At 45.6% G+C, this 18,780-nt stretch overlaps 1 protein-coding gene across 1 annotated transcript in view; it reads right to left on the minus strand.

Annotated features, from left to right (window-relative positions):
* The window catches only part of GPC4 (glypican 4), a 130,788-nt gene extending 118,053 nt beyond the window's left edge, over positions 1 to 12,735 (minus strand). The window contains exon 1 of the mRNA XM_074323433.1: positions 11,898 to 12,735. Coding sequence (XP_074179534.1) covers positions 11,898 to 12,057 — 160 coding nt within the window. The 5' untranslated portion in view covers positions 12,058 to 12,735. The remainder of the gene's footprint in view (positions 1 to 11,897) is intronic.
* Positions 12,736 to 18,780: the final 6,045 nt, after the last annotated feature.

The following is an 18,780-nucleotide window of genomic DNA, read 5'->3' on the forward strand; positions in this document are numbered from 1 at the left end:
GCCGCAGCACAGGGCAGGGAAGGCTCCTTCCCATCCTGTTATAACCACGACAACACTTATCACTCAGGCTGCATGTGCTTACACCCCCTATCTCCCGGGCCAGTCTCTGCACTTGCTCCCCACATCCAGGGTCCTCGGTCCTCCTCCTGGCAACCTGCTCACTTGGTCACCATTAATAAAGGCTTGGGAAAGAGAAGGAATCCCAATTGACAGGTGCATCTGGTCCATATTTTGCTGAACCAGAGTTCTACTGTAACAATCACTGCCGAGATAGAGGGTTTTGTTTTGAGCCACTCACCATTCCAAAAAAAAAAAAGCTAGTACTTCTGTGGTCTCCATGGGAATGAGAGTGGATGCCAACCTTTCACAAAAGCCAAAAGGCTTTTGTACTCATAGTACTGTGATGCTTCCTCCACAGACCACTCCGAGAACAGAAAACAATAGCACAAGTGCAAGAAGCACAAGAGTTTACTTTGCATTTTCTGGTGTAAGCCCAATTCCTAAAATGATGGCCAAGGTCTTTAACCAGAGAAGAGTATTCCACGTAAACCTCACTAACTTAGGCCTATCTCCCCTGAAACGCTACACCAAGTATTCTAGAATTCACGCCAGGATCCACTGTCAGAAACAGACGCTGGCAATTCAAGTGCCATGTAAGACGTACTATTTCTGGGAAATGAGAAGCACTGCACAGGCCTAAATGAGGAATCTACATGTTCAAATCACTACGCTACACCCTGATTATCATTCATTAAGTACTGCTCCTTGGAAGTGGTTATCACAACTGTAACTAAATACTGAGTTGTAGAATTCCTGAGTCAATACCTGTCTCACCATTTGGACTGTGAACTCCATGAGTGTGAGCCCTGGCCTATGTCCTTTTTGATAGTTGCATTATCCCCAGTGACTAGCACAATGCCTGTCAATTAGGAGGTACTCAGTAAGTAGTTGCTGAACAAATGAATGAATGAATGAATGAATCTTCAGCCTAGGTACCCTCTCTCTACAAATGGAGGTTCAAATGTGTAGCCTCATACTCACAAGTCCTAAAGAGTCAACTGTCCCTCTGAAAGCTTCTTCCTAACTAGGAGCATCCTATTTGTGTACACTTTCGTGCATTCATTCAACTAACATTTTTGAGTGCCAGGCAATGTGCTGTAATTAGGCATAGGGCAGTGAATAAGAGGCAAAGTCCCTGCCCTCAGGTCAGATGGGAGAGCTGCAGAACAGCATAAAGCGAGAAGGAGAGGGGGGCAAAGTGTATATAGAGATCAGGAAAGGCTTCTCCACTAAGGCGATGGGTGAGCAACGCTCTGAAACATGTGATGTAGTGAGCCATGCTGCTTGCTATTTGGGAGGAGAGTGTTCTAGGTCCTGAGAATAAGTGCAAGAGCCCTGTGAGTGTGCCTGGTGTGCTTGAGGAACCGAGAGACCACCATGTGGGGTGGACCAGGGGGAGAATGACAGGGGAGAAAATGGTGTAAGCTGCCATGGGAGGATGCAACAGACAGATCGTGTAAGGACTCATAAGCTCTGGCTTTCACTCTGGGTAGCAAGAGGAGCCACTGGAGCGTTTTGAGCACAGAAGTGATATGATCTGAGTTAGGTTTAAGATTTTAACAGAGTAGGATCATACTGGCTGAGGTGCTGAGAATAGCCTGGGGTGGAGAAGCAAGAGCCAAAGCAGAAAGAGCTAGTTAGAGGCAACTGCAGTAACCCAGGCAAGAGGTTCCAGGGGATGACGCCAGGCTACTAGTTGTCGAGATGGGAAGAGGAGGACAGATTCTGGATACATCTTGAAAGCAGAGCCCAAAGGCAGACATTATGAAAGAGCACCTACACAGAACATTTCCCACCCAGTCACCTAAATCTTTGTTCAGATCACAAGAAAACTGACACAATCCCTTCATTTGCCCTCCAACTTGAAGGATACAAGACCATCTTCCAAGGTTGCCACACGCTTAATGATCATTGACCTCCCACCACTAGAACTTTTTCCCCAGAGTGTGCACAGGCCCATTGGACCTGAAGGGGCAGGGGGGGAAAAAGTTAATTCCAAACTGGGGATAAACAAGGCAGAATATTAGCCACCCAGCCCAGCTGGGGGCACTTAGTTCAAAGTGAACCCACTGTACTCCTCCTCTTTAAAAAATTCTCCCCATAAACACAAAAAAACTATTCCTCATCATAGCGTCCAACATCATAGGCAGGGAGTGATTTTTAAGGACTATTTCTAAAGTACACCAGTGAAAAGTTGTCTTGTTTTGCTTTTTAAAATCTTAGCATGGGGAAATATTCTATAATTAAGGCAATTTTAACAATAGTAGATAATAATTTGACTATAAATTGTAAGGAATGTAATGACTGCTTATTCTGGCACCAAAGAATCAGGACTTGCTGTGAAGTGAGTGCCAAGAAAAATGATACTCCCACTCAGACTGGACCACTGCAAGTAGTAACTGTTAACCACATGCTTTACACTGCAGTTTGCAAGGACACAGTGCTTTGTTTTCATCTCTAACCAAACACCAGACTGAAAACTCAATGGAGACAAACCGAGCGGTGGAATACAAACAATAGCTGAAGGGAAAAAATATTCTGTGGCTCAATGCTTGCTGGAATGCCGACATCAAGGGTTTGGAGAACTAAGAAAACCTCTGCAGTCCAACAGAAACCACCGCCAGTCTGCTCCTGTAGACAGAAGCCCAGCATATAAGAAAGAAGCCAGGCTGAAGGAGGCTTGCGAAGCCGCTGTGAGAAGAAAAGACTAGCATGAAAACAATGGCTGGGATGAAGCTGAGACCAGGTGACCTTGAGCTAGACTAGACAAAGACAGCAATCCTGCCTGGGGGAGTGAGCACCTGGTAGAAAGGCTGAAGCAAGAAACCGGAGCAAAGGCGGCCTCTCTTTTCTGAAAGCACCTCTGCAGGTACAGCAAAATTCCTGTTAATGTCTGGAACAGACAATGTAAGAAGAAACCATTTGTCCACCAGGATTAAAACAAACCACATGAAATACTCAGATGCTACTTCCAAGCAAGCCAAGAAATAAATAACAATCTCTGTTTAAAAAAAAAAAAAAAAAAAAGATTGTTTTCCCTCTTACTTAGGTATCTAGGACTAGATGCCTAGTTTTAGAAAATTTAAAGTAAATAGCTTAAAATTAATTCATTAAATTGAAAAGAGATAAATAGAAATATCCATTCCTAGAATGAATACAAAAGTCAAAAATCACGCTTGAACTTATTTTTGAACCAAACATTTCTGGAACACCTACCACGTGCCACACTGTGTGATAGAAATTGGAGCTATACAGGGTCTCTCAGATCAGGCATGAGGGGCTTCCTCTCTTTTTTTTTTTTTTTTTTTTTTAAGGCTCAAAGAGCCACAAGGCCAGAGACAAGGACCATCAAACATATCCTCATTCTTGATACAGCACTCTTATCCTTAACTTCTAGTGTTTAATTATGATTATACATTGACTTAGTTTGGTAAGTGTTTAAAAGGGAAACCAATATTCAAATGTTTAAACCTGTTAGCTCTAACTAAAAGCCAACTCTTGTCTATTATGACTTCAGGTCAGAATGTCAAGTTTCCCAAGCCAAGCACAGCAGACAGTAACAGTATTAGGAACTAAATATAATTTGGATGTTCTGGAAGGCTTAGAAGAAAAGGTGCAGAAGAACAACATCACCAACCAAAAGCTCTGAAGTGAATAAGCCACTGAATTAATAATATACAGTCTTTAACCTATTTGTTTTTTAAAGAAAAGGACAAAACGGCACATGGAATTGATTCCTTATTGATTCGGCACTGGTGGGGAACTGGGTACTCTAAACAGGTAGACAGGTAAATGTGTAAGTTAACTGAACTTTCCTCTCCTTACTTCGAGTATGTCCACTCTTTCCAAAATAAAACTTTCTGAACTTTGAAATCAGAATATGCCAAACACAATTCTTTAATACTGCCCTGAAATGTACTAGTGCTCTCAAGGATTACAGAGGCGCCTCTGAGCATTCACCCATTCTAAAATGTCTCAAGACTGCCAAGATCATCAAGTTCTGGGTCTACTGTTCAGCTTCTGGCCTCCCCACCCTGTTCCACACTGGCATCGCTCACTTCTCCCAGATGTCACCTTGCCTTCCTCTAAAAATCATCCCTACCTGTTGCCCCTTCACTCCCCAACCAGCACTACTTGTCACTTCTAATCAGCCACAGACTGGAAAGCCAGATAACCTAAGCATTTTATCTTCTCACATTTAAACCCTATCTACTTGTGCAAGCTTCAGCAGCACATACACTAAACCCTATCTACTTAATTTGAATGTAAGTGCCTCAAAAGCTTGGTTCCTGTTTTAAACCTCTTTGAATCCCCAGCACCTAGAATTCTGCTATTGATACAAGAGCTATTCAATCAATGATTGCGGACGATAAATTTCTGAAGGCCTTTTCTCCGAGTAGATAGAATGCATGGGCTTTATGACAGCTGTTTCCATCATTTAGCTTCCCTGCTCACTTCCACATTCCCAGCTGTGTTCTGGATGGCTGTGTCGGCCAGAAGCCTAGGGATTTACCGTACTTCTATTTCTTGATAAGATACTTGAAGAGAATAAACACATGGCAAAGAGGACATTAAAGTAAGGGATAAAGAGATTGTTTTTATTTTACCAATAAAGAGAAAGGGAAGAAATATCACCTAGCACACTGACACCTAATCAATAAATGACAAGACTGCATTCCTTTCTAATTCTCTCCGTAGCACTCTCAATGCCCTAGTCTTATTTCTCTACCCTCAGCAAAGCGTCACTAGTTACGGCATAGACTGAACCATAGACTGGACCTTGATTTAAAAAACATTTTTTTCCAAGTTTAACCAAGCTTCCTCTAAAATCCAAGTTAGCCAAAATTAACACAAGCATGCACTGATTCTAAATTAAAGTTCTCTGAGACAACACTTTGTGATGAATATCATTGGAAAATTTAGAATCAGAATCTCAGAGATGGAAGGGACCTCAGAGATCCTCCAGGGCAGTGGTTCTGAACCACGGCTGCTCATCAGAACCACTTGGGGAGCTTTTAAAAAATTACCATGACCTAGTCCCACTGCCAGAATGCATGATTTAATTAGTCTGGGGTGGTGCCCAAGCATTGGATTTTAAAAGCTCTCCAGATGGTTCTAATGTGTAGCCAGGGTTGAGAATCCCTGACCTAATCCAGCACTCTAACACCCCACTCCCATTTTTCAGACAAAGGAGAAAGAACCTCACCAGTGGTACCAGACAACTAATTTGTCACAGAGCTAGACTAGAACTTCTCTTTCCAAGAAAACATGTCCTTTCCATGTAAACTGTTCCATCTAGGACAGTGACGTTTCTCCTATTATTTTCTCTCCTCAATAAACCAACGTTCCCACCTATCCCAAAGTAAATGCATTTTCTGAATATTCTTTGCCTTGGAATCCCACTGCATAATTCTTGAAAACTTAAACTATGTATGTCTGTTTCCCTCTACTATCCACTTCTTTTCTCTCAAAGAACTCTGGGGAGGTTAGTCAGGCATAGTTTCCCCTTTAAAAAAAAAAAAACACCTCTATTGCTTTTCCTCTGATAGGTTGGACTCACTTAGTCCACCCTTTTCACCATTATCATCACATGAGCCTACTTTCAAATCCCTTGCAGGTTCACCTCCAATACTTTCAGCCCACTTAATATCTATCACCTCCAATTCTCTTTTGGCTCACTTAATGTCTAGTTTGTACCTGCCCTGCCATACTTTGTGGACTTCCCTCTTCTCTTGGCTTAAAATCTTTCCATTTTGTGAAAGATGCCTTTTTCCCTGAAGCAGCCTCTTTTACTCTGCCAGTTAGTCATGCCGGGTTCTTTTTTTCTTCCCCCAAGCAGCTGGTCTTTTTGATGTCTGGCACACATTTATCTGGGCTTCCAATAAGATGTTTTTACATAGTTTCCAGGCTTCCTGGAGGTTATTGACTTTTTTAACTCTTCCATTCATTTTTTTTCCTAATTTCTAACATTTGTTAGAGTTTCTTTTTTAAAAGTTGAATACCTGGCTGATGGATCGCTTTGATTTTTCTCTCCCACCAGATTGCTGAATTAAATGCATCAGAACTTAAATATAATATTTCAAATTACCTCCAGGATGGAATCGCTCCATGAATTTTCTGCACTTTCATGTTCTCTATAGTAAGCAACAGATGTTTAACCAAGTGGAACTGAAAATGCTAGTTCTTACCTGTTCATATTTTAGTGTGTCTGCTTATATAAGATATTCTGATATCCATAAGCTTGTGTTCCTCTGTTTGGTAAATACAATAAAATCAAGATTTTATTTTTTAAAAGGTAACTGATATGCACTGAACAGTTCTGTATCTTGAATCGAATGTGTTAAATGACTCTTCTCAATTGCCTAATCACTAAAGTCCCAACTGTTTGTTCCTTAAAGTATAACTCAAAAAGGGAAGAAAAACAGAATTCTGAACCTTTCTGGAAAATTGCTACAGCACTAGGTTATTAATGAAGTGGTAAAAACAAGTACTCCCCCCCAAATAATAAAAAAAACATTCTCCATGCTATTCTCCAGCATATCATAGAGATTCACTCTAAATTTATTTCACTTCGGAAGTTTAGATCCAAATGATTCCCAGGAGAGTAAGACACCATGGGAAGACAATCTATCATCAAAGCAGTATAATCCCATCATAGCACTGGTGTCCTGGCAGATAAGGCGACAGAATCATATTATGTCATCCCCCCCACTTGTTCAACTATCACACTTGGTACTGTTGGGCACACAAAACACCAGGAGCTGCCATCTCTGTCCTCAGCTTGGTTACAGTTAAGGAGAGAAGACACACATGTGTCGGCACACACAATTAACTATAATACAATACAGTTATGGGCAAAGACCATGGATCTGATTCAAGCAGGGGATTAGGAGGAAGAGAGTACATTACCCTGGGGAGTTCAGAAGTGACTCAACTCAATGAAAGTATCATTTGAGATATCTGGAGCCAATAAAGGTCAAAGCAGAGGAATGACTCCATTCAAAACGCTGGTGTCAGGAAATGAAGCTGGCAATATTCAGGATGGAATGGGACAGTAACAGACAAGAGGCAGGTAGACCAGTAAATAACTATTTAAAACAGCTTCCTAACAGCTCCCCCTGCCTTTATTCCCCCCTTGCCTAAGCAACACTTAAATAGCAGTGCCACTATCTTCCCAAAACAGCCTAATGACATTTACCTACTCAGAAACCATCACTGGCTCCACATGGCCCAGGAATTACAATTTATATCGCTTCTACTGTTAGCACTAGATTGTCTACGTCTGGGTATAACATAACATTTTGCCTGCAAAGGACATGATTGGATCCTCTGGTCCTCTCACAGCTTATACTTCTAAAACCAGCCCTTATGGGAGATGGGGAGGTACTTTCTTGTCTTACTATCTGTATAACATAGCACAAACTATACTCAGGGTCAGATAAGACCTGGGTTCAAAGCCCACTTCTACCATTCACTATCTGTAGGACTGAATATATTTCTAAATCCCTTTGGATCTCAATTTCTTTGCCTATAATATGGGGATGATGAAGATAATAATTCTGACTTCATATGGTTGTTGTGGATTTTAAATGAGACAATCATGTCAAGCCCTGAGTGTAGGACCAGGCCCAGAGAAAGCACTCAGTAGCTACTAGCTCTTTTCATGAGACCAGAATGCATTTTTGTGAATATATATGGAAACAACCTCAGTGGTACAACAGTTAATGTTATTTGGGAGCTAGAGACTCACTTCAAACTGATTTAGGTTAACACTGAGGTTGCTTCCCTCATACAGACAACAAAAACTTCCTTTTTTCATTTCTCAGTCTAGTCTGTAGCTAATCCTGAAATTGCATGCAAGCCAATGTGAGTTGAAAAAGGAAAATAGTAATTATGCTGAATGAATCAAACATGTTATATTTGTATGTTCTAGAGATTGAGATGCATAAGCCAGAACTTCTACTAAGTTCTTTTATGAGCATGTCCAGGAGGTAGTTCCTGTACCACCTGAGACAATTTCTATACTGACAGGCCCTGTGGCTCAATTAGACCGTCTTTCTGAAGTGAAACACAGAGAGCCAAGCTGATGATCCCAACAGAATAGAAAATCACAAGTTCATTGCAAAATCCAATCCTCTACTTAAAGTGGGGAAGAGGGAATATAAACCTTGAAGACATATGCTATGTCTTACATGCAATAATCAACTCAGTAAGTATCCCTACCTCTCCCCCCACACACACTTTTCCCCCATGTAATCCTAACATAGTTTACATAATTCCCAGAATCCTCTGGGGTATATATCGATGTGTGTGCACACACCCACACATATTCACAGGTGCGTTTCTCATGAACATAAATGGGAACAGGAAACAAAAACTCCAAAATCACAACAGTGATAATAAGTTCTCCTTGGTATCAGTCAGTGTCACTATGGAAGGGGTCTTTGGCAAGCCTAAGAACATTTCTAATCAACTGCCTCACTCTTAAAGACAATTTCAGCAAAGATTAGATTACTAATAAAATGCCAATTGCTGCATATCCTTTATCCTGTCTTTATGGAGGAAGGCACAATGAAAATGATTAGATTTTAAATTTTCTTATTAGTTTTTATTAGTAAACTAGTATTACCTAGCTAATGCTTTAGTCTCAAATCCCTTCTCCATTAGAACTTCCTGCGGCTCCTTTCTCATCTGTACCACTCATATGGTACTTATCACACACCATGTTGTATTGCAATCATGTGTGTACACGGCTTATCGCTCTACTACCTGGAAAGGTCCTGGTGGCAGAGGCCCCTCCTGCCCTTCTTGCTGCCTCCATGATGCCGAGCACAGAATGTTGCACGTAGTAGGTGTTCCAAAATGGTATGCCCATTGAAAGTTGAACAAAACCTATCCCTTGTGTTCAAGATCCCTTGTGATCACGGCATCTTGGCTACTCATTATTTGATAAGTACAGGGGTCAATGCAGGACCTCAGTTGGAAACCCTGTCAGCATGATGTACTCCTAGACACCCTTGAGAGCACATCAAATTATCTTAATTATGATCTAAAAAGACAGAGAGTCCTTAAGAATATGGGAGTATTCTTAAACCCTGTTCAAACCTCTAGAAGGCAAGTGCAAGGCCCTCTGGAATAAAACCTTAAACTTGGGCCAAGTCTGGGGCTAGTCACCCAGATGTTGTGACCCTTTGCCTAGAAAACAATTCTGGACTGTTTGCATTAAAAATACACACACACACACACACCACTAGGGAAACTGCCTGGCAATTAATTCATTCAGACACAAGCTGAACACACGTGACTGTATTAACTATGCTCTCCAAAATGACCAAAATTATCTGAGTGTAGCCCAGGGAAGACGAGGCTAATAATGCATGTATCTGGAGAGGCCACGCTGATGGTAAAGATTACCCCTGTTTCTATACTGGCCGACTAAAGGTATTTACTTGGGTCTGTCTGTGTTGTGACAGTGTCCTAGACTCAAATGAATGCCTCTAACACTCCACATTTTTGAGCCATTCAGTCATGCATTTTTGTTATTGTTGAAAGTGGTGCGAAATTGCACGGCATGAGCTAAAGTCCTTGGTGGTCTTCCAAGGATTCCAGCTAAAAAGGCACTTCCTTTGTTCCTCAGGAGAATGCAGTCCAGTAGGTCATTCAAAAGGGGAAATAAAAGCAGCAGCCCTGGGAGGGAGATGAAGGACAAGACAAAAAGAATAAAATGTTTTGGGTGTGAGCACATTAGCTTCCATTTCCTGCTGCTGGTCACTAATAACTCTCCTATCTTTGGGGGAGGAAATGTCCAGATAGACATTCATGCAAAAATATTCCTCAGGTGTTTTCTGGGGATCATGACAATCAAAGGGAACGCCTAGCACAGCCCTTGAGCACCCTTCAAACTTCCTTTTTCCGGAGATGCTGGCTGGGGAAGATGTCCTGCCTCTGCAAGACTGCACAGAGCAAGGTTGGAGAAAGTGGGGAGGGCCATTTCACAACCCACTCCCTGAATGCCTCCAGTCCATCTCAAAGGCACATATTGTTTGCATGAACAGAAGATGAAAACTTGTCACATTCCCATTAAGTGCATCGCTGCATCTATCCCTTCAAAATGTGGGAATGACAAGTGTAACCTTCACGCCAATCATCTCCGCTGGGCCCAGGCCCAAACCGTGCAGGGCACAAAGACCCCAGGTCTGACCTGCGGAGCCCCCAAGCTTCAGTGGCGGCTGGTTCACTTCACTTTTTCTGCTGGGGCGGGGTGGGGGGAAGAGGGCTTTTCAGGGCTCTACAATCAATAAAATCATGCCGCTCTGAGGACATACTTGAGCTCCCCAAAAGACAGGCAGCTCAAGGGCAAACAGTCTCTAATCGGTAGTGTGCGAGTTATTTGATAACTGCCAAGGTGCAGTGGGTTCCTAGGCTGCTCCAACAATTTCTTGGGTTCTATTTCTAGTCAGATGCCGGTTATACTCGGAAAGTGCTCAGAAACTTCCCTCAATTACCTTTGTAATTTATATGTAATTGATGACTGCACTTAATCTCCAATGTTATTAATAGCCCTTCCAAAAAAATGACCCCAAGTCTTCCTAAGCCTTTGGAAGCGCCTGGTTGAAATTACAGTATTTCCTTTGCTGGCTGCCGGCCCCCTGCCTGCCCCACCCGGGTGACCAACACCGCGAGGCAAAGGCGCGCTCCGCTCATTTCCATGAAAGGTTCGGAATGGAGGCTTGGCCCCCGGGCTCGAATCGCTCACTTCTCCGTTAGGTTACGCTGGCCACCAGCCAGCTAGATTCGTGCGTGGTTCTCTCTGAACCCTCCGGGAGAACAGGCTACCTGCGCCGCCGATGGCACCAGCGCGGCCCGCGGGGCTGCGCGCAACAGTTGGCCTCTGCGAATGAAAGTGCTACCCGGAGGGGACGGGCCCAGCCACTGCCGCGGGCCTCGCGAAGAGGGGTGAAGGGCGCAGGACCGAAAGTTGCCTCACCAGCATTCCAAGAAGGACTTTCACAAATACCCCCCACGAAACCCCCCAGCGGCGAAATCCGGTGAACTTTTTCACAGGCTAAACCGTCTCTATTTGCATAACCACCCCCAAGCTGAGATTCAGGTTTCCTGTAATCAGTCCTTTCAAAGGTTTGTAATTCAATATGCAATTAACCCTTAAAATGAGGTGACAAAAAGAAAGGGGGTAAAATACCCTTCCCGTCCAACACTTTCTGGAAAACAGGAGAGTTCCCAACACTCAGGGTTTGGAGGAGTGGAGAGACGTTTGCTTTTTAATAGGCGACTTCTATAACCACTGTAGCTACTAAAACTCCTAATCCGTGTCAGCCGTGGGAGAGAGGCGGGGGGAGAGACATGTTAGAGAATATCAATGAAACATCAGTTCAGGTTCCACGTTTTGCGACCCCCAGATTCTGGCAGCCTCCAGAAGGTTCTCCCACCCCACCCCACCGGCAACCTCCACCCCTACCCGGCCTCTCGTCACCCACAAAACAAAGCGGGGAGTCCAGTAAATTCAACCCGGAAAAGGCGAGGGAGCCGGTGACACGCACTCTGCGGGCCAGAGTCCTCTGGAGCTTCCTGGGACCCGGAAGGCTGCGGAGTGGAGGGCAGACCGCGGGAGTGGCATCGGGGAATTCGGCGGCGCCCCACCACTCGCAACGCCCCGAGGGCCGCCGCCTCCGCGGGAACCTTCTACACCGGGGCTCACTCTCGCGCTCTCCCTCTGGGCTACCTGCATCCGGCGCAGGGGGTGGCAGAACGAGGGGGCTTCCGCGGCCCCTTCCCCGTGGTGCCCGTCTCTGTGCTCGCCCCCGAGGGTTCCCACCTACCGTTGATCTCGTGCGTGGGGGCATCGTTCTTGTTGAAGCCTTTGGACACGTAGAGACGTCGCACTTCCGAGCAACTTTTCGACTTGAGCTCGGCAGCCAGCAGCACGGCGCTGAGCACAGCCAGAGTGCAGAGAAGCGCGGGCAAGCCGAACCGTGCCATGGTGCGGGCCGGACAGACGCACTCCCACCTTTGGGACGCGACAGAAAGTTGCGGGCCGAGGGGCGAGGAGTCGGGGGCTCACGAGTGGAGCGAGAGGGCGAGGGAGTTGAAGTAGGAGTTGGAGCGGGAGAGCCGCAGGAGAAGGAAACGCGAGGCGAAGAAAAGTGGAACTGGGCCTCGCGCGTCAGGCAACGGTCCCCAGTGCCAGGCGCCCGGCCGGGGGAGGAGGAGAAAGAGGGCGTAGAGGCGGTGCGCCGCCCAGGGGAGCGGAGGCGCTGACCGGTGACCTCGAGGCTCCCGAGGGCAGCGAACGGGGCGAGCTGGCCGGCCGGTGGGACAAGGGCGCGGAAAAGGAGGGGAAGGTGGCAGGCGCCGCGGGGGCCGCGGAGGGTATGGGCGGCGGCGGCCGGCGCTGACTGCGCGCGGATCGGGCTGTCCGGCACTGCTCCGCTCTCCTGGCTCCTCTCGACTCGCTCACTCTGCCCTCGGCCGCGCGGCTGCACCCTCCTCACCTCCGCCGCTGATTGACTGGCCGGCGTGCACCGCGACGCTCGGCAAACTTGGCCCAGCGGGCAGCACACGGGGAGGGGGTGGGCGGCGGGGGGGCCGGAGACGGGCGGGAGCTCGCAGGGCCGGGACAGGAGAAAACCTGGAAGCGGGGTTGGATCCGGAGCAACTAAATCCACTTCCTAGGGGGCCGCACCGGGCGTGCGGGCGCTCCCTCACGAGACACGCCCCGCCGGGCTCCTCCCTCCTCCCCTCCTCCGGGAAGGCAGGGAGCCTGCCCGCCACCCCCATCCATGGAGGAAAGGCTGATTTCTCCGGGGTATAGGGCCCAAGTACTAGGGGACCAAGCGGCTGGGGACTTGTCCCGAAACCCACGTCCGAGCCCTAGGATTTCTGTGCGCGGCCACCTGACCCGCTGCCTGCGGGGCCAAAGCTGAGCGAAACCCTCCGGCTCGATACCTGCCCCCCTCCCTCGCGGCCGCCCTCCACTCCTCCCCCCCCCCCCCCCGCTGCCGCCCCGCAGACCAAGGACGCTCCTAACCGCCCAGTTCCTGGGCCAGGAGGGGAAGGCACTGGCATTACTCGCATTGTTTCCCTGCAAGCACCAGGGGGACTTGAGACTCCGAGCTGGCCCTAGAGCCTCACCTGGCCTCCTCAGACCTGCTTCTCATCAAACGCTGCTCAGAGAGCACTGCCTCGTTCGGAACCCTGGCAGGCATTCTCCTCCCGCCTCCACTCCTCCCCACCTCGCCTGTTTCTGCTACCAGTCTAACCAAACCCTGAAGTGGGAGAAAGCCCCCGATGGCGAGGCGAAGGGACAAAGCCAGGGTTGACCTTAGAAACCTCCTAGCCCCAACCCTCCTTCTGCACGTAGGGAAACTGAGGCCCAGAGAAGGGAAGCGACTTGCTAATAGCATGCAGCTGGGGGGGGGGGGTGAGTCCAGAACCGGGGACTTGACTCCTCGGTCACATGGAATAAAGGTAGCGCAAGACCCCAAACTCTCCACCTTCACCTTTCTGGGACCTAGTCTCCTCTTAGCCACCAGAGAACTGGAAATGAGCAAGTCTTCCCACCTTCGAAGCTTTGTCAGATTCCATTAATGAGTGTTTTTGAAGCTCCCAGGGCTCCTTTAATGAAGGGAACTGTGCAAATTGGGAACTTGTCATTACCGTTGTTATTGTTACAGTCTGCTTTAAGAGGTTACAGTGAGAAGTGCCTCAGACACCTCGGGACTGTGCTGGGAACTGGGCAGATAAAAGCGGTTGGAACTTATTATTTGGCTAGACTCTCAATTCCCATAAAATTACATAGGGTGAAGATATGAACCATCATTACAATTATCACCCTCATAGGGTTTGTTGAGAGTTCCTCCACTGTTGTTTGCAAACCACGTTGACATGGTTGGCTATGAGGAGCTGTAGAAAGCAACTAGCTGTTTTGAATGCCACTGCAGAGTCTTCTACATTTTATTAACTCTTGGAGATCATCAGCATAAACAGACAGATTGTGACCCGTCTAAAAATGGGACTTACAATTTCTGTGGGTTGGCAGAACATTCAACTCTGCAACTAGGAGAGGAATTTTTCTAAATATGCAAACTCGACTACAAGTGAATTTCCTGCCATTTTCAAGGGACTTTCAAATAGCACAAGTTTTCCTCAAACTGATAACCATCAGGTCCTCAAGGCATTGCTAGGGCTTAGCCCAGCACTTCTAACTTTCGATGATTGATGCATTTACTTAAAGATGTTCTTTACCAAAGAGAATATGATCTGAGATGCAGCCAACATTAATAATAAAATCCAGTGACCATAAGTGAGAAAAAGACACTCCCAAACCATGAAGCCCCAATCAGAAAGCTTCTTTTCACACCAAGTCCAGGGGGAACTCATTCCTTGCTCCCAGTTTACTCCTGCTCTTCCTGTTCATGTATTAGTAACCAAAACTTGAGCCCTTTCCACCAGAAACAGTAACCTCTGGCTAAAAACGGATCTGGACAAGTCTGAACTTTACCACACAAGGCAGGAACCCCAAGCCCTGCTCAGAGGCGGCTCCCACTTCAAAGCCTCCTTTCATTTAAATACAAACAGGGTGAACAACTGGCAATCTACAAAACAAATACCATCCAGCTTCCCTTTTCAGATGGGCCATAGCTCCTCCTTCCCTCCCCCACCCCCACTCCAGCTCTTCTCTTCCAAAGAGGCTCCTTAGTGGAGATGCACCCACTCTGTAAGTTTTCTGGACGTCAAAAAATAGATTGGGGCTGCATGTAGAATGCAAGAATCAACAACTTCTCAGGACGATTAACCCTCATCTAGCACTTTTTTTTTGCTCTTTTTATTGTGGTAAAATACACAAACATAACATTTAGCATTTTAATCATTTCGAAGTGTACAACTCAATGGCATTTAGTACATTCACAGTGATATACAACCATCACCACTCTCTAGTTCTAGAATATTTTCGTCATCCTGAAAGGAAAGCTCGTACCCATACAACAATCAAAGTCTATTCCCTTCTCCCCCAGCCACTGGAAACAACTAATCTGCTTCTGTTATCTGTTGATTTGCCTGTTCTTAACATTTCATACAAATGGAATCATGCAATAAGTGAATTTTGTGTCTGGCTTCTTTCACCTAGCATCATGTTTTCAAGATCCGTCCATGTGGTAGCATGTATGAGAACTTTCTTTATACGGCTGAATAATATTCCATTTTATGGGTAGACCACTTTGGGTCATAGTGCTTTACAGTTTGCAAAGTGCTTCCAGGTATACTCTCATACTCTCAGAAACTTTTAGTGTGTTTTTTTTTTAATAGATAAGCTAATTGAGCCTCGGGTTATGTGGCTTGTCCATAGCCACAGGGCTTTTGAGTGGCTGAACCAAGACTGAAAAATGTAAGGCCTTTGACTGAATCCCATACAATTTTTTTGTTAGAAAACACAGTACTCTAGGTCTCATTTAGGGTAGGAAGTGAATGTGCAACTGCCCAGATCCTGTAGAAGTGTCCCTGCTTCAGATTAATAAATGGTCATTGAGCACTTACTATGTACCAGATGGTGCTCAGTCCTGGGAAGGAAGACGTACAAGCCAAAAGGAGTTTACAGTTTCATGTACTGCCTAAGACCTATATGCAAAGGCTTGCTTAGGTAGAATGCATTTATGGTATGCTTGGTTTTCCCAAATGAGTTGTTTCTCCTGATGTGGCATTGGTGTGCATTCGCTGGTGGGCAGACAGAACAAAGTCTTCACCTAGTGCCACTGTCCTCCAAATGAAGTACTAGTTGAATCAGGTCCATTGTCTCAGCTTTGGCGGCACTTCTCTTGGCCTGCTGGGAAGCTACCTTAGTCGCCAAATATGGGGATGTCGAGTAGAATGTGACTTCCTCCCTTAGGACCATAGGTGGTTGTCCTGCAGCCCTCTAGTTTCTCCCCCTAGCCAGCCCATCCCTCCCATAGCCATCAGAGTAAGACTTTGACAACATCACCTGAACAATGTCCCTCCCCTGCTTAACCCTGCCCCCTGCCCCATGGTACCCCACTGCTTTCCAGATCAATTCCCAAGTTGTTCAACAGATCTGGATCTTTGCTATTGGGCCATAGTCTACATTACCAGCTTTCTTACTGGCACTTCCCAACCCTGTGTATTGTGCTCGGTCCCACAAGAACATGTCATCATTCTCCATCATGCCATGCACTTCCTTGCAATCTTACCCTGCCCCTGCTAGGAGTACCTTTTCCTTCCCCTCTATCCTTTGGAAAACTCCTCTATACTCATCCATCAAGACTTAGCTGAGATAGCACCTCTTCTGCAAAACCTTCCTGGATCTCCCCCAAGCAGAACTAATGGCTCCAGGCCTCTAAAGCACTGTCTACACAAAAGGATTACCACACTTGCCCCTCAGCAGAGGTCATGCTTTTTCTTGAAGTCTCCTCCATGCCCAGCCTCCAAGAGGTCTCCTAGACTTTATTTTATTTGAATGTCTGTTGCATCCCAGAGTACAGGTTCACCTGGAATTATATCTGAAACCTGATTTTTAAATGTCAGTGACTACTTCAGAACACTTAAAAGTTTACTGGACAAACTCAGTCTATCTTCAGCATAGATTTTACCAAGTAACTTTCCTCTCTCACCCCACGCCTCTCCTTTTCAAGCAACCAAGCAAGTAGGGTCTTCTAACTACTTACTATGTGCAAAGGTTGGCTCTGTGGAGACTCTAGAAACCTGAAAGACCAGAGGCCTTTGAAGATCTAGTAAATTGCTTGCGGCAATAGAAGCCATATCTACATGGAGGAAAGCACTAGAAAAGATAACACAAGACAATGCATGTCCCTCTGGACAGTCCAGTTGTCCTAATGTGCTCTTTGTTTCATATCACCAGAGTCCTGTTGGTTCCTCTGGAAATTTATAGAAGTTCGGGTGATGTAAGGTTCAGCTACTTCAAAGGAATGGGTATGTGTAATCTGTTTCTGTCTCCTAATTTCATATATCCCTCTAGTATTCTTTCTCTAATTCTTGAAGTTCGCCTTATATCTTTTTTCTCCCTCAGAGAGCTCATCTGTGTTTGTAGTTTTAACCACCAGCTCCAGGTATCCAGTCACCATACTTTCCTGTTTGTGTCAGTGTTGCCCACTGTTCTCCCAGTGCCATAGTCGCCACACTCCCTCTCTCTTCATTAATCACCTGGACCAATTGAGTCCTCTTTCCACTCCACAGTCACCACCCCTTGTCCAGGTTTCATTGCCTCTTGTCTGGACTATAGAACCAGCCTCCTAGCGGGTCTTCTAGCCTCCGACCTCTATCTCCATTCATCCACCCAAGGACTATCACAAAATCTATCTTTCTATAGCATCATTTGCAAGTGTTATGCTCCTTGCTTAAAAAGTCTTCCATGAGAAAATAATCTCCCAATAATAACTGGTATATGTTTGATACTGCAGAGTTTAGGAATTGCTTCCACATGTATTATCTATGAAGTATCTATTATTTTCTCTAATAGGGGTGAGGAAACTGGTTCAATCTTAAATTGAGGACTTCTGAGTCCAAGTTCAGCAATATAGCCACTTCTTACTATGCCCCAAACCCAAAACACACCCAGGAAAACTTCGAAGATAGTACAAGGCTTCTGTGTAAAGGAGTGGAAAAGGTTAGAACTTCCTTTGAGCCATGAAGGACAGGGAGGTATCACTAGGCAGAGAGGATGTATGAGGCCAGTGGAGGCCAGTGAAGACACTGTCTTGGCTGAGTACAGGTTCATCTTGGAGACCATCACGAAATAAATGCCAGATAATGGGGGCACATTACCCTGAGATGACGTGCCATCTTGACCCTATCAACACTGAAAATATGTAAGCAGAGAGTGAAAAGATGAAAGCAGTACGTTAGAAAGAATGATCTGGGAAGGTGAGGAGGCATAGGATGGGCTGAAAGGAGGCAAGTTAGGCCACTGCAGTCTTCTTAACAAAGTAATGAGGACCCAACATTCATCCAAGGATTCTGTACGAAGAGCAAAAAATAAGTAAATTAAAGACAGACAGGATGAAGAAAGGCAGTGTTTCTCAGTGAAAGAGGCTAAGCAACGGGGTCAAGCCAACTGAGAGTTGAATCCTGGCTCTGCCATTTACTGACTGTGTGTCCTTAGGTAAGTAACTTACCCTCTCTGAGCCTCGCTTTTCTAGTGTGTCGTGCCTACACTGTGAGGATTACAAGAGAAAATATATGAAAAGCATTCCTCTTGGCCTGGAGCACATCAAATTCATTTTTCTGCCCTCGGCACCAGGTATGGACACACTGAAGTAATCGGAAAGCATTTAGCGTGATGCCTGGTACCAAGCATTCATTTATTTATACACTCACTCATTCCTTCAGTCAACAAGTAGTTATTGAGGATCAACACTCTTCTAGGCTTTGGGAATATAGAGATGAAAAAAACAATGTCCCTTCTCTCGTAGAGGCCAAAAGTTGGGGCTCAAGAAATCTTAGCTAATGCTGTTGTTATTATAGTTATTATAAATTCCATCCACTTCACTATTTTCTCAGACCCAATCCTGCTGGCATTGAAATGCTTTTTAGTATGATAGTATATTGGTCTAATAATCTTGCACTGGGACACATGAATTGTATCTGTATTGGTCCATAATTAGCATTGAATTGTACGAGTTGTAGAACAGAGAGGGATCTGAGTTGCTTTCATACAATATGGCTCTTTCACTG

Source organism: Rhinolophus sinicus, chromosome 18 (assembly GCF_057876585.1).
Source record: "Rhinolophus sinicus isolate RSI-liver-muscle chromosome 18, RSI-T2T, whole genome shotgun sequence".
Classification (NCBI taxonomy): domain Eukaryota; kingdom Metazoa; phylum Chordata; class Mammalia; order Chiroptera; family Rhinolophidae; genus Rhinolophus; species Rhinolophus sinicus.